Below are 16574 nucleotides of genomic sequence, written 5' to 3' on the forward strand. Positions count from 1 at the left end.
AATGGCTTGAAGGTTTTAGGTGGCACTGAGTCACTTGTATTTTATTAAGAAATAAAATTAATAACATTTTATATAGAGAGCGAGCAGTTGAAGAGTCAGCAACGTTCAGCACTGACCTGACAAACATAGGTCCCACATAGCAGCATTAGCTTTGATTTGGGAAACCACCCATTCAACTCTTATTTTGGCCACGAATGTGCAGTTGAGAGCCTTGGGCTAGTCATGGCTGTGAGGTACCAGGGCAACTTTAGTTGGGAACACAAGCAGGATGTCTCAGTCATAAAACTTCCTCCTTTTTCTCACTGCCCCGCTACCCGAGATGCTGCGATCCTCACTGAGTTTGAGATGTGCCCTCCTAGCTGAGATTCATTTGATGCTTCTTACTTTCTACGTCTGTAGCGTTATATTCTTCCCTGCCCCCTGGCTTTACTTCAGTTTATTCTGCTTTTTTCCTGTTTAGCATTTTAGATCATGTTCTATTTGTATGGATTTACTTTTTATATTATGAACTATCCAGGTGTAACTTTTATGAGGGATGCTAGTTCTGTGAATTAAGACAGGATTGTATAGGGTTCTTGTTTAGTGGGCCACATATTTTTTTTGATCAGCATCAGATTTTAATATGCTGGCTAAATCAACACAGCCAGGTTGCTTCAAAGTAGCAAGTCACTCTCTCTCTCTCTCTCTCTCTCTCTCTCTCTCTCTCTCTCTCTCTCTCTCTCTCTCTCTCTCTGTGTGTGTGTGTGTGTGTGTGTGTGTGTGTGTGTGTTTCACAGAAAGAAATCACTCAGGCAGTTAATTATGTTTTTGCAAATGGAAATAAATCAGAAAGTAACTAAATGTCGGTGAATATGGTAACACACTGTACTTTTTCTTTAAATATGGCCAAAAGCCTATTTAAACCAGTTGAGGTTGCTTTGGGGATAAGGACATTAATTAAGAATATTAGTTTTCTAATAGGGTGACAGAAGTCAATTCTGTGTTTCATAAACACCTGTGCTTCTGGATGATCCATTTTTTTTTTGCAGCTCTACTGTTCTATGTACCAGCTGGTGTATCATAAAGAATTTGAACAGTGCATACTTTCCCAGGACAACATAAAGCTGAAAGCTGTAGCAAAGAACACAGTTATTTAATTTATTTATAAACCAAAAACAAAAGTAAAATAATAGGTAAAAATAAATATGAAAGTTTAGATTGCTCTGTCAATGGTCTTCTATATAAAAGACAGCTGAGCCAAATTTAGCTTGCGTTGAACATATCCGAGATGCATTTTCTGTTTCTGACCTAGCAGGTATATATCAATGAGTGGTAGTAATAAATCATTTTGCAGAATGGACAACTGAAGGATATAACCTCCTCTTCCATTTCTTCTAATGTACCTGGACACATTTATTGTCTTCCAGTACTAACATATTTTCCATCCCACGTATTCAATATGCCTCCAATGCCTACTGTGAATAACGTTTATCAGGTGGTAGAGGTGAAAGTTCTCTTGTTAATGTCACATTTAAGTGGGAAAAGATTAAAGTTCATGTCTGTTTGAAAGCCAATAATCAATACTCAACACTCGGCAACTGGGTTGCATTTATAACCATTTGCAACGTCCCTTGGTCTGGTGATCACGATTTACAACATTTTACATTGTTTACTTTTGGTTTTCAACAAAAATGCCCCATAGTGAACAATGGGTCTGCTTAACAACCACAGTGTTTGCTTAATAACTGCCACAAAAAGGATTCTTAAAATCAGATCAGTGACCAGGCTTCATTACAGTTGTAAGTCAAGGACTATCATAATTTGTGTAATTAAGAGAAGAAGAAAAATCCCCTCCATAAGAGGATTTTCCCCCATTTTTTTGCCAGTCAATGATGCTATATACTAATCTGATTTTGGGTTTCATATGTGAGACAATAAGGTTCACTGAGAAGAATGTTGATTTTTTCCTTCATTCCAAATGGTCATCGTCATCTGAAAAAAGCCCTATTATTAATCATGGAGTGTGCAACAGAATGACAAAATTCATATTTGTTTTCCTTTTGTTGCAAAGTTGGTATGTAATTCATTGGGGCTCATTACATAAATTCCTAAGCACTTTAATTTCAGAGAAAGATCCAACATTTTCATTTTGCAGATACATTTCATGCTCAGAGAATGTTTATGTAATCTACAGTCAGGTATGCACTGACACTGAATGAAGTTAGGGGAAATATAAAAAGGGTTGTAAATTTTAGAATTTGGTCTGACATTTGGTAGCTGACTAAATGGAAATCCAATGTCATAGAATCAGATGAAGTAACCCAACTTTGTTTGCAGCACATCTGTATTGGCCAGCAGCCCCCAGCCTTTTGGGCACCAGGGACCAGTTCCGTGGAGAGGGTTTTCCGCGGACTGAAGGGGGCGTGGTTTTGCGTGCTGCCTGCATCCCGTGGATGGGGCTTCACTTGTTTGTGTGGTCCAGTTTCTGGCATGCTGTGGACGAGTGCAGGTCCATGGATTGGGGGTTGGGAGACCCCCTAGTATTGGTAGAAGAACCCAACAAGGTGAAATTGGAGTTTTCTCCTCCTATTCCTTACATAGCTATTGTGTCATGACAACTAAATTTATTGCTGAAAGGCGATTGACAGTCATGCCATTACATGATAAGTTTTACCTGTGATATTTCCAGAAACCCAGGAAAGGAAGACTCAGAGGACATTTGACTTGGGAACGGAACACACCCACACCCACACCCAGACACATACATTCCTGGGTTATTTATTCCATTGGGTAAAGTTGCCTGTTTGCCTGGCAAGATTTTGTATGAACAAGTTTTCTTGATTACCTTTGCATAGACCTGGTAAACATGGTTTGGGGGATGCTGGCCTCAGCAGCTCATCCACAGTGAGGGAACAGATTTACCTCATGTTGTGCTAAGAGCTAGTGAGATATTATATAGGAAATTGCTAGAATGCTGCTTCCCATGTGCTGACTAAATGTTAACAATCTTATGTATTAGTACCATTTGCTACTGCCTTTAAAATAATTTTCAATATTGTAACTGAAAATTTAACCTTTTAAAACATTTTAATATATAATTCTGTTAAAGTTTTTGTTTGGTTTTTGTAGCCCATCTGGCTAATTCTAGGCTGAGATCAAGATCTCTGGAAAATCTTGAGATACTGAGATACAATGCAGGTAGTACTCAACTTAACAACCATTCATTTAGTGACCATTCAAAGTTACAACAGCACTGAAAAAAGTGGCTCATGACCGGCTTTCACACTTAACGTTTGTTGCAGCAGGGTCATGTGATCAGAATCCAGGCTCTTGGCAAGTAGCATGTATTTATGACGGTTGAACTGTTCCAGGGTCATGTGATCACCACTGGTAACCTTCCCAGCCAGCTTCTGACAAACAAAGTCAATAAGGGGGGGAAGCCAGATTCACTTAATGATCGCATGATTCACTTAGCAACCACAATGTATTTGCTTAACTACTGTGGCAAAAAAGGTTGTAAAATGGGGCAAAACTCACTTAACACTTGCTTAGTAATGGAAACTTTGGGTTCAGTTATGGTCGCAAGTCATAATGCCCTACAAAATGTAGGAAAATCCTATTGGAGAGCTTTTTCCTCACTTTTAAACTGAGGTGATTTTTTTTTATGAACTGGATCTCTGCCATTATCTACATCACCCCAAAACTAGCTTTGAGTAGATCATATTGTTTTATTTTCTCCATGTAGTTTATGATGTCCTTAACACTTGCTGCCTTGATTCCTTTTCCCATAATAAAAGGTTTTTCTGTTTTTTTCAGACAGGCTGTTTTTCATTTTTTAATTTACTGAGATTTGGGTAAAAATATTAGGATGACTTTACTGAATGCTAAATGGTAAAGCAGACAACAACGTATATAGAACAAAAACAAAACCATCCTTATTAATCAACATTTTAAAATCTATACGTGCACATTTATCTTATCAGGGAGGAAAATAATCAGTACAAATAAGAATTATGGCTAGATTTGTTTCACTGTTTACATAAAACAAAGCTAAAACAAAACTTAACATCTTTATGTTGATTCATGTAGCTTTGCTAAGAATTGTTTTTAATCTCTGTTCCTTCTTGGTCATGATCCAAATTTTCCATTAGCCTAATTACATTCCAGTCACTTTTATTCTTTTTAACCATTCTAGAAATCGGTTGTTTATTTAACCTCTCTTTTTCCTCAGGTGGTACCATGGACATCTTTCTGGTCCAGCAGCTGAGGCTTTACTCCAAGCCAAGACTGCACCGTGGACCTTCTTAGTGCGTGAGAGCCTTAGCAAGCCTGGTGATTTTGTGCTGTCTGTCTTGACTGACCAGCCTAAACCTAGGACTGATGTTACTGGAGCCCACAGCCAAGAACGACTTAAAGTTACCCATATCAAGATTATGTGTGAGGTGAGAAGGTGGGAGAGAAGGTAAAGGAGGAGATAGAGTCGACTTCAGTCCCTGCAAGATGATATACAAACCATTTTCACCTTCTTACATGGTTTCAGATGACTATCCAATCAGGAACCTGTGACCCTTAACATTTTATAAATTGATTTACAATATTTCACATTTGCACCCATGCAATATATCTTTATCAATGAAAAGTTATTTGCACTTTAAACAAAAAAAAGGGATCAGGTTCTCAAAAAAACCTTGTTTGGCCATAGAAGATGACAAAGATAGCTGTAGTCGAGTCTCCTTGAGATTCAGGAGCTGGATCCTCATGTGAACCAAGATGTGGGCCTGGTGAAGTAGAGAAGGAATGTGACTTTTCCTTAGACAGGGGAGAAACTAATACCTGCTAGATCAAGCAAAGAGCTTGACTATGTCTCTGGGTTTCATCTGTGCTCAAATGGAAGCCGCTGAATCTATAGTATACCGCAAATGGCGCCTCACAGTCAAAACAGAAAATAGCTTTTCTTAATACTGCCCCCACAGCTGAGATTTTATTTATTCATCTGGAGACCCTGAGGAGGTGGTTAAAAGTCTAAAACTTCTGGTGAAACCTGAAGATTTCACTTCTCTAGACATACTTCATTGCTGTCAGGCCCCAAACCAAGAATGGGAAGTGATTATTCTTCCAAGCTGAGATCTTTATTGTTTAACGCCTATAGACAAAATCTTGCCAGACTAAGGATTCTGTTATCTCAATCCACTATATATTCTATTAACTATTAGGGAGAGGCTTTCCTTAAGAGCCCTCCAGATTCAACAGTTTAGTGTCCCAGAAGAGAGCTATTAAACAGAGAGCAATCATATTAACTGTTCATTAGTTATACTTGATCTCTACTTAGAGAATTTAGAAGCCTGGTTTCTTACCTCCAGGTAGAGAGGCACATTGGTTTATCAGCCAAAGCTGATAAAGTGCTCCTTGCTATTGATCTTGTGAGGATGTCCAATATCATCTGCAGATTCAAGGTTGCCCAGACTTCCCTTAAGTATGAGTGCAATGAAATCCAGAACATGCATATTTTTTTCCAGATTCTGAAATGTAGCTCCTAGAATCATTAACACCTCTATCCGGTCTATGTCAAATTCCACCAGCACCACCCCATTCGTTGTAATCTGGAGACATCTGAACCCCCCAAATTGCAGAACAGGAATGGTATAATTGAGCAACAAAATAACAGAGTTGGAAGGGACCTTGGAGGTCTTCTAGTCCAACCCCTTGCTCAGGCAGGTTATAACCCTATAACATTTCAGACAAATGGCTGTCAAATCTCTTCTTAAAACCTCCAGTGTTGGAATACTCACAACTTCTGGGGCAAGTCGTTTCTAACTCTCAAGAAATTTCTCCTTAGTTCTAGGTTGCTTCTCTCCTTGATTAGTTTCCATCCATTGCTTCTTGTCCTGCCTTCAAGTGCTTTTTGAGAATAGGTTGACACTCTCTTCTTTGTGGCAGCCCCTGAGATATAAGTACTACATTAATAATGATAACTAGCTCCAGACTTGCAAATCATCCTTCTTAGTGGTTTTATATAGATGTTAAGTAACACAGGAGACAAGAAAGAACTTTGGAATCTTTCATTATTATTTTTCAGTAGTGTCTGGAGAAAAAGGGATAAGCAATATCATTAAAGGTAAAGGTAAAGGTTCCCCCGCACATGCGTGCTAGTCGTTTCCAACTCTAGGGGCCGGTGCTCATCTCCGTTTCAAAGCCGAAGAGCCAGCGCTTGTCCGAGGACGTCTCCGTGGTCATGTGGCCGGCATGACTAGACGCCAAAGGCGCACGGAACACTGTTACCTTCCCACCGTAGTGGTCCCTATTTTTCTACTTGCATTTTTACGTGCTTTCGAACTGCTAGGTGGGCAGAAGCTGGGACGAGTAACAGGCGCTCACTCTGCTACGCGGCACTCGGGATTCAACCCGCCAAAACTAAGAGCTTTATTTTCTAGAAAAGAAAACTTTGATGTGTGTTTGGCTTAGGTTTGATTAAATCTCAGGAGAGGTTGGATAAACAAAGGAACAATATGAAGATTAGGCCCTAAGGGAGAATAGCTTGGAAAGAAATTGGCTCTTTGTCTTGAGGACACACAAAATAAAAGCAACCCTAACCTAGTACCTCCCTCTAATATCCACTGCTCATAGAAATCTGGATTAGATTATATTTTTCCTGGGCCCTGGATGATTTCACCCCAGAACTTGGAGTGGGCTTAGGATTCCTTCTTTTCCTTCCCAACAACCAGCTGCTGCTTCTGAGAAAATTCAAAGAATAAAAGTCTTTTGCCTTTCTATTTAGACTCAAAGGGAAGGAAGTTATCCCTTTGCTCAAAGACTGGTCTTCATTAGTCTACATTAGGCTTTCCTTAGTGGCCGGGATGGGAGAAGCCCCTGTGGTTTCACCTAACAGGGATATTGAAAAGCTTGCTGTGTTAGAGGTGCCTATCAACAAAAAATTAAAAATCAAGCAACAGAAGAACAAAGGAGAAATTTCAAGAGCTATTTAAAACATTTAAAAGGACTCTGTGCAGAGTCAGTTTGTGGAAGCAAAGATCTCATCCTCAAAATGAAAGTGAAAGCTGTCCCTTGTAGAAGGCATGCATGACTGTTCAGAGGTTGTCCCAGACATGCTCTGTATGGAATTTATTAGATTGTAAACAAGGTAGGTGTTGTGTATGCCACCTCCACAGCTGGTGGCATGGGTCAGGCGACCTGATTGGTCTACCTGTCCGGCGGGAAAAGTAGGACACCGGGTTGAGTGTCACCTGTCTGGCGGGAAAATAGAGCCAGCGGATTGGCTGACTGCGGGGATCTGGTAAAGCTATAAGAGGGCACCTGGGGGAAAAGATCAGCAGTTCCATCTTGTATTCAATAAAGAGTTAAACCCTGACTGTTGTCTCCTGGTCATTACACATGGCACCCACTACAGAACAGTATCCACAGGTACCTTTGTCTGGATGGATGCCTTTTGAAGCTGCTGTACCAAGCCTTTGGTTTCCCTTTGGAATGCTTTGCAGAGCCCAACAAAAATTAATCTTAAGAAGAGACCAATATTTTAATTATCCACTATTTTGTCTAAAAATACATTTGCATAAAGAGATGATAACATTAGTGATTCACAACCAGAGACAATATGCGAATAAAATAGTATTTAATTGTTTTAATTAAATTAATTATGATTAGCTTTCCACAGGATCAAAAAGATAATAGCTCAGTAAAAAAATAAAATATGGGTTAAGATTAAGTATGTGTATACATAGGCACAAAGGCAGATACATATATGAGGGACTAGACTAATAATGCTTTTTGTTTTCTCCATTTTTCTAGAAAGGGCAGTACACAATTGGGGGTACCGAAAGATTCCTCAGTTTGACTGACTTAGTGGAACATTTTAAAAAGACAGGAATTGAGGAGGCATCTGGATATTATGTGTATTTGAGACAGGTAAATAAACTATTACTTATGGAACATCTCTGCATTGTTCAAAAGGTAATTTTATTAGGTTGTCTAATACAGTTTATAGAAAGTGATATAGATGTGTAAATTCAGGCATTATGTATTGTGTGTGTGTAAATGTCATATTATTTAGCATCAACAATATTATTTAACATTCTCAAAATTAAAGACAATCACAAAACCAATTGTGCTTATAAGATGTGGGTATACAAGGTGAATTAATGAACTCTAAACCACTACTGAAATTTAGCATCAGATAAATCTTAACTTTATGTCCTTGATAATTTTCATTCATCAACTTCTTTTCTCAGATACTAATTTTGCTTTGATAGTTAGCCTTAACAGAGAAACAAGTTAGATTTGCACAAAAATAAGATAGTAATATGATGTGTTTGATTTTGGCTTTGTATGTTCTACACAATCAGTCATTGTGGTTTATGGTTTAGTAGGATTTAGTAGGATTTATGGGCCTACTCATAGTAACTTATTCAATAAAACATGACTAAAGAAGACTATACTTAGGTAAGGTAAGGTTAAACATGTAAGGTTAAACCTAGATTCTTTTGCCAAGTAGTCAAAATTTGGAACAAAATTCATATGATGTCTTAGTTGGTATGTCCAATTATAATATGTCCATTTCCCCAAAGTCTCTTTATCTGCCTCTGGTTTTCAATGGTCCTTGCAATCTTGGTCTGTCTGCACATTTGTCACATTTGCAAACAAAGTTTGGGGGTGGCTGCAACTATGGATCGTATTTAGTTTCTAAGGAAGTTACAGACCATCTACAGGCCTCAGAGATATTCTTGGAAATATAACTTATCCCAAAGCTAATCCTTTGCCTACAACCTGCTAGTTTCTTAGAATTATTTGTTTTATAAATTTAAGAAAAGATCCAAAAACATTAAATTAGGGTGGAGTAGGCATCTGACCAGTGGCAAGTGAAATTGATAAGGAAAATATTGATGGGCACCTTGGTGCTCTTACTTGCAAGTCTCTGTCTCAACATTCCTTTTTCCCCCCTCTCTTTTTTCATTTCATTCTCTCATTCCCTCTCCAAGCCTTTCAATGCCACTCGAGTGAACGCAGCTGACATTGAAAACAGAGTGGAAATGCTCAAAAGGAGGAGTCAAGCAGAAGAGGCAAACAAAGGTGGTTTCTGGGAGGAGTTTGATGTGAGTAGAGTTTTCTGCAGTGAATTATTCCTTGTGTTTTAGCCTCTAGATCAGGGGTGTCAAACTCAATTTCATTGAGGGCCGCATCAGCATTGCGGTTGCCCTCAGGGGGCCAGGTGGGTATGGCCTGGGTGGACGTGGCCTACTGGGTGGGCGTGTCTAGAGTGCATATGGCCTACTGGGTGGGCGTGTCCAGCTCTACATCATATGCATCAAGGGTGCCTATAGGGGCCTGGGCAGGAGAGGGACAGATCTGAAGGTCTCTGGCAGGAGGGTCTCTGGGCCAAAGCCAAGGCAGAGGGGGCCGTTCCCTCACTGTTTCCAGGATGGCTTCGCGGGCCGCATGAAACCACTTCGCGGGCCGAATCCGGCATGTCTGCTCTAGATTCAATGCTACAATCCAAAGATCCATACACTATTTCTGGAGCCTCTAGGAGCCCCAATGAACGTGAATACAGGGAGCTGTAATTCAGCAACATCTGAAAGTCAGAATTTCCTTACCCACATTAGGATTAGGATTCAGACCAATGGGGTCTCAAGCAGAAATTCATTTCCTTATCAGAGAAACCATTAGTCTCCATACTTTCCTGATGTGAGGTGGCCTTAGCCAACAGGGATGTAATCAATAGTCATACAGTAATTGTGAAATTCAACACATCCATTAACTGAACAATTTAAGTATTTGAGGATTTATTTTTCCCCATCTCTTTTTAAAATATAGATGTGCTTTTAGCTATCAGCTACATTTGCATTATTAAAACCTCTCTTCATTTCTTCCTTCAGAGCCTGCAGAAACAAGAGACGAAGAACTTGTATGATCGACACGAGGGTCAAAGACCAGAAAATAAGAGCAAGAATCGCTATAAGAATATCTTGCCCTGTGAGTCTGGAGTTCAAGCTTGCTTAGCCTGTGCATATAACATAATCGGATAACAAAGATATAAATACTCGTCTGCCTGCAGTTGAAATATTACAAGTGTATCTCTGTTTTTCAAAAAAGAAAAGGAAAGGAAAGGAAAAACACAGTTCCTTAAAAATATACTGTTTAGCTTAAAAGCAAAAGTCTGGTTAGCATTTTATTGGATGTTACACAACCTTTCATAGATCTATTGACTTATGAACTAGCTTTTCTCTTTATGGCTAGTCAAGTTGAATTTCTTCCAGCTTGGATGCCCAAATATTCAAAGGATTTTTTTTCAATTAGAGCAATTTGGGGTAATTAGCAAAGATATTTAATTTTCTATAAAATTTGAGTTGAGAATGAAAAAATGCTCCATATCAGAATAAAATAATATAAAACTAGCAAATACCTTTAAATGATTAAAACAAGGCTATGTATTAAAATCTAAAACAAGAAGATAAATGTGAGAAAATAATAGAAGGTGACTAAAACTAGAGAGGGAGGAGCAATAACGCAATTCAAGCACTTTGAGTTTCTTCCATGGGGTTGGTGAGTAACCAGTTTCTCATGAGAGTAATTCCCACCAGCCTCTCCTTCCCAGTAATATGGTTCTCCAGTTTCCTCCCATCCCTTCAACTCTGAAGTCACCAGAATATGGTGGCTGCAATGGCTTTCTTTGGTATACCAGCTTTGTTTAACTGCTATTCTTTCTCCTCACTGCCAAGCAAGACCCTCTGAGGGTTTTTCTTTTCTATTTTCTCTCTTTCTCTCTCTCTCTCCCTGGGTGTAGAAGGAAAGGCACAATTACCTCTGTTTTTTTCTGCAGGATATTAGAATCTCCTTGAAAAGAAAGAAGTAGACAGGGGTGTCAAACTCAATTTCATCGAGGGCCGCATCAGCATTGCGCTTGCCCTCAGGGGGCCGGGTGGGTATGGCCAGGGTGGGCGTGGCCTACTGGGTGGGCGTGGCTAGAGTGCGTATGGCCTACTGGGTGGGCGTGGCCAACTCTACATCGTTCGCATCAAGGGTACCTATGGGGGCCTGGGCAGGAGTGGGACAGATCTGAGGGTTTCTGGCAGAAGGAGGGTCTCTGGGCCAGGGCCAAGGCAGTGGGGGCTGTTCCCTCACTGTTTCCAGGATGGCTTTGCGGGCCGCATGAAACCACTTCGCGGGCCGGATCTGGCCCCCCGGGCCTTGTGTTAGACATGTCTGAAGTAGAGGAATGAAAGAATAAAACCTTGCATTCCGATTAAGTAGTGTTATTGAAGTCAGAGAATTTGCCAGCGGTACTTTGGAAATAAGAATTTCAGTCCTGTGTTTTCAGATGCTTCAGATGGGTCATAGGAAATAAAAGCTACCATTTGTATCTAGAAAATTTACTAAAGTGTGATTCTTCAGTGACATGTTGCTTGTCTGATGTTCCAGTTGACCACTCCAGAGTCATTCTTCAAGACAGAGATGTGAATCTTCCTGGAGCGGATTATATCAATGCCAACTACATCAAAGTAAGGATTAGTTTACACTGTAATACCTAGAGAAAAGAAGGGATGGGATGGATTTATTCCTTGAGGATTTTTTTTTTAAATCTCATCTCTTTATTCCTTGGCAGAATGAGCTATTCGGTCCGGAGGAATGCAGTAAAACCTATATTGCCAGCCAAGGTTGCCTGGAGGCCACCATTAATGATTTCTGGCAGATGGTATGGCAAGAAAATTCACGCATCATTGTGATGACCACTCGGGAAGTGGAGAAAGGAAGGGTAAGTAGATAGATAGATAGATAGATAGATAGATAGATAGATAGATAGATAGATAGATAGATAGATAGACAGACAGACAGACAGACAGACAGACAGACAGACAGACAGACAGACAGATAGAGTGAGAGAGAGAGAGAGAGTGAGAGAGTGAGAGAGTGAGAGTGAGAGTGAGAAAGAGAGAGAAGGAGATGTTGCTATCTCCAAAATATGACCTCAGCATAAACTATCTGTGCTGATGAGAGAAATTCAGGGAGAGGACCAAAAAGGACAGAGATATGGACTTACTAAAATCACTTTGGCTACCCCAAAAACTGCTCCAAAGTTGCACTTAAGGAGGAACCTGTAAACTTGTTTAATTGCTTTTAATGAAGGTTTAAATTTAAATAAAGTTCCCATGGTGCTCTTCCAGTCCCTCTCCCTTATCTTTTTCTGGTTTCCTAATAGAATAAATGTGTTCCCTACTGGCCAGACGTAGGAAGCAGCAAACAGTACGGGCCATATATTGTAGAAAATATTGGAGACCGTGAGGCGATGGACTATAAACTCCGGCAACTTCGGCTTTCACCAATCAATAATGTGAGTACCTGAAGCCTCTTAGAGCATTTCCCTCAACCAACCAACTTTGACTCCAAACCTTGGTGGGAACTAAGAAATGAAAAAGAGACAGAAGAATAATACTCTTTGTTTCCGAGCTTGGTCTGTTCATCCTTTGAGCTAGTCTGAATAGGAGTCCTTTTGATAATAATTTCACACAAAAGATCTTGGCTGAATGGACACCTCTTTATTTCCTTCCAGCTGTTGATTGAAAGCCTTCATTCTCAATGGTGTTTGGTATCTCAGTGCAAGCTTTCCTAGAGGTTTGTCCCCCTCCCCCCCCCGCCCAATTGCAAGGGTCAAGTATAGTGACAAATATTTGCTAGAGTTTGGGTCATGGAGGATCCTCATGTAGTCAGCAACTCAGAAGAGCAGGGACATAGCACGAGAAGCCATGCCCACATCCCTAATGGGTCATTTGGAAGAACTCGTAGCTATATCAACAGGGAGATGAGAAGGCTTCATTTTGGGCAGATGCAGCACCCCCTTGGAACCCACGTTTTACTCCTCAAACACCAGTGACAGAATTACTTTGTCTACAGTGTAACATGGCGTTCACTACCGTATCATGTGCTAAGGCTGATGTGAGAATAGTGCAGGGAGGAAAAATAAATACTCCCATGTCTCCATCTCTCTTCCAACCTTAGTAACTTTTCAATAAAAAAAGAACACCACCAGAAAGTGTGTGTGTGTGGGGGGGAGCCCTCTGCTCTGATGGGAGGCATCATTCTTTTTAGCCCGGTTGGACAATGGGGGTAGAAAACCAACTCCAAAGAACATCACTGGGGCCAAGTGCCCTGCTTTTCCTCATTGGAGAATTATATTAAAGAGGAGCGAGAACACGGAAGTTTAAAGGTCTAAAGAAAGCATGTGTGGTTCAGCCATTGCTGACCGGATCTGCTCATTTTTGTGGGTTCATTTGGATGCACAAAGTGGCAGATGGAAATCTAGTGGACAGGGCTAACATGAAGGTGTGTGTAAGTGCAGAAACAGGTAATGCAAAGAAATGGAGTTTGACATTCATCACCTCGCAAACTGGATGAGACAATATAGTAGAGGAGTTGGCAGTTCAGTCTAGAACAGGGCCCCCCAGCCCCCAGCCGGTGGACCAAGGCAAGCCAGCAACTGGTCCGTGCAAACAAGCGAAGCCCCATCCGCAGTATGGAGCCAGCATGCAAAACCACACCTCCTCCAGTCAATGGAGAACCCTTTCCATATTACTGGTCCCTGATGCCCAAAAGGTTTGGGGCTGCTGGTCCAGAGAAGCAGGAAACAGCAGCAGAGAAAACATTGGAAACAGCAGTTTAACGAAAGACCCGATAAGGAGGAAATCTGCTGTAGGTAAAGAACCAGCAAACCCTACTTTCCCTCTCTTGTTGATGATACCTATCCTGGTAATGAAATGTCTGCAGGAAAACAACAGTTTCAGGGAGCATCAAAAACCTAAACACTTCACACTTAAAAGAGCTGCATGGTATTTGTGAAAGAGCTGCACGATCCTTGAAAATAAGGAATATCTTTTCAGGAAAATAGAAAATGATCATTTTAAAAGTAAAAAAACTGAGGCAAAATTGATCTGTGCATGCAAGTGAACAATTGGTTCCATCTTCAGCTTAATACAGGATCAATTTTTCATGATACAAGTCCCAAGTGGATGTTTAAGAGGAGGAAAAGAAACATTTATTCCTCTTCCTTGCATCTTCTAATGTTTAAAAATTGAGCACGCTTCATTCAGAACACTTTGAAACAACTTCATTAAGATTGCAAGTACTCTCCCGTTGCAGAAATATTCTGCCAGATTTTGGGGGAAAGTAGATCTCAAAACACCCTTTTTTATTTATTTGCTTTTTGGCACTTTGTTTGCTCCACAACTAATGAACCAAGCCATTATGATGCCCAATGCATGGAGTCCAAATATACCAAGAGCTGGAACATCAGTTCTTCAATGGGACTTGCAGAGGAAACCTTCTTTGTCCTCATGAAATTTCTGGCTGGCTGGCAGAAAAAGAGAAAAACTCTTCTACTGTCAGTATTGGTAGCTGTCTGTGTGTGTGCGCGTGCGCGTGTGTGCAAGCAGGATGGAAGAGCAGGAGCAGAATAAAAGGATGTGCTTTTGTATTCACATATTAGGATGAGGCTGTGAGAGAGATCTGGCATTACCAATACCTGAGCTGGCCAGACCATGGAGTGCCCAGTGAGCCTGGTGGGGTTCTTAACTTCCTTGACGAAGTCAATCGGATGCAGGAGAGCGTCCCAAGAGCTGGTCCCATCATAGTGCACTGCAGGTGAGTGATCTGCTGCTAATGAGGGCATATTGTGAGATATACCACTGGGCATTTTATTTATCTGGGTTCCAGAAATTTTTTTTAAAAAAGAAGATAAGAATTAATACAAACTAATAAAAGGAAAGAAAAAAGAAACCCAACAGAAAGCTAAAAGTACAAGAAAGAGAAAAAGTAAATAAAAATAAAAAAGAAATAGATACAAAGAAACGATTCCGATCTTTACAGTAGTTAAAGTATAATTATAAATTTACCTCTTTCTCTAAGGCTACAACATCTCTCTCTTCTTTCTGTAATATATCATGGTTAATCATCAAAATTATAACTGACACAATAACAGAGTTGGAAGTGACCCTGGAGGCCTTCCTGACCAGACTCCTACTCAAGCAGGAGACCCTATACCATTTCTGACAAATGGCTGTCCAATCTCTTCTTAAAAACCTCCAGTGACGGAGCACCCACAACTTGTGGATGCAAGCTGTTCCAATGATTAATTGTTCTCACTGTCAGGAAATTTCTCCTTAGTTCTAGGTTGGATCTTTTCTTGATAAGTTTCCATCTGTTGCTTCTTGTCCTGCCCTCAGGTGCTTTGGAGAACAGGTTATCCCCCTTTTCTTTGTGTCAGCCCCTTAGATTTTGGAAGACTACTATCATGTCACCCCTAGTCCTCCTGTTCACTAAATTAGACATACCCAATTCCTGCAACTGCTCTTCATTTGTTTTAGCCTCCAGTTCCATAATCTTCTTTGTTGTTTTTCTCTGCAGTCTTTCTAGAGTCTCAACATATCATACAATCTCCATGTATCATGGTGACCAAAACTGGATGCAGTATCCCAAGTGTGGTCTTACCAAACCAAAGTATTATAAAGTGGTATTAACACTTCACGTGATTTTGGTTCTGTCCCTCTGTTGACATAGTCTAGGACTGTGTTGTCTTTCATTTCTTTTTCTGTTTTCCACAAAAAGTCTATAATAAGTTTCCATCAGTAATAAACTAGATACTGTAGTGTTTTTTCTCTAATCAAAGAAGTTCATTTGGCCTCTCAGCAAAATCCATCATCTTCACCAACCATTCCTTCATTGTAGGTTTTGCCAAATAACGAAAACAAATTCCCATGACTTTTTCCCAACTATCAGACCCAAAGGAAAGGCCTACGGTATGGTTTTGTATCTTAATCTTTGAAATCACCTAAATCAACACGTTTATTTGAATCCCATATTTTCTAACATGTTTTTACATGTTCACCAAGTATGATAAAATGTTCTTTTTTGTTGTTTGCATTTCCAACATCTATTTGAAGTGCTTTTATACATTCTAGAGTCTAGAAAATTTCTCTAGTGTCATATCCCCATGGTACATCATCTTATAAAAATTCTCTTTAAGATTATAACATAGTTAAATTTCACTCCTTTTAACCACATATTTTCCCATTGTGCCATCTGTATATATTATAACCCAAAACTTTAGCCCACTTTATCATATATTCTTTTACTTATTCTTCTTGTTTTAAATATTAATAAAAGTTTATTTATTTTAATAATTGCATGCTCATCATTTGTACACAATTTTATTTCAAACTCTGTCAACTTTCTTGTCTGTTTTAGATCTTTCTAATAACTGTAAATAAAACCATTGGAAACTATGTCCCTCTGCCACCCATTTATTTTGTATAAAGGTAAAGTTAAAGGTTCCCCCGCACATGCGTGCTAGTCGTTTCCAACTCTAGGGGCCGGTGCTCATCTCCGTTTCAAAGCCGAAGGGCCAGCGCTTGTCTGAGGACGTATCCGTGGTCATGTGGCCGGCATGACTAGACGCCAAAGGCGCACGGAACACTGTTACCTTCCCACTGTAGTGGTCCCTATTTTTTTACTTGCATTTTTACGTGCTTTCGAACTGCTAGGTTGGCAGAAGCTGGGACGAGTAACAGGCGCTCACTCTGTTACGCGGCACTCGG

The 16574-nt window shown here is 40.1% G+C and overlaps 1 protein-coding gene across 2 annotated transcripts in view; it reads left to right on the forward strand.

The window, feature by feature from the left end:
- The window catches only part of LOC308663445 (tyrosine-protein phosphatase non-receptor type 6-like), a 36311-nt gene that overhangs the window by 12386 nt on the left and 7351 nt on the right, over positions 1–16574 (forward strand). For both annotated transcript variants that reach the window (XM_081319848.1, XM_081319849.1), the window contains 8 exons: positions 4211–4421; positions 7783–7899; positions 8970–9083; positions 9867–9963; positions 11410–11489; positions 11594–11743; positions 12188–12319; positions 14468–14622. In XM_081319848.1, the coding sequence (XP_081175974.1) occupies positions 4211–4421; positions 7783–7899; positions 8970–9083; positions 9867–9963; positions 11410–11489; positions 11594–11743; positions 12188–12319; positions 14468–14622 (1056 nt within the window). The remainder of the gene's footprint in view (positions 1–4210; positions 4422–7782; positions 7900–8969; positions 9084–9866; positions 9964–11409; positions 11490–11593; positions 11744–12187; positions 12320–14467; positions 14623–16574) is intronic.

Source organism: Vipera berus, assembly GCF_964194415.1.
Source record: "Vipera berus genome assembly, chromosome: 2".
NCBI classification, from domain to species: domain Eukaryota; kingdom Metazoa; phylum Chordata; class Lepidosauria; order Squamata; family Viperidae; genus Vipera; species Vipera berus.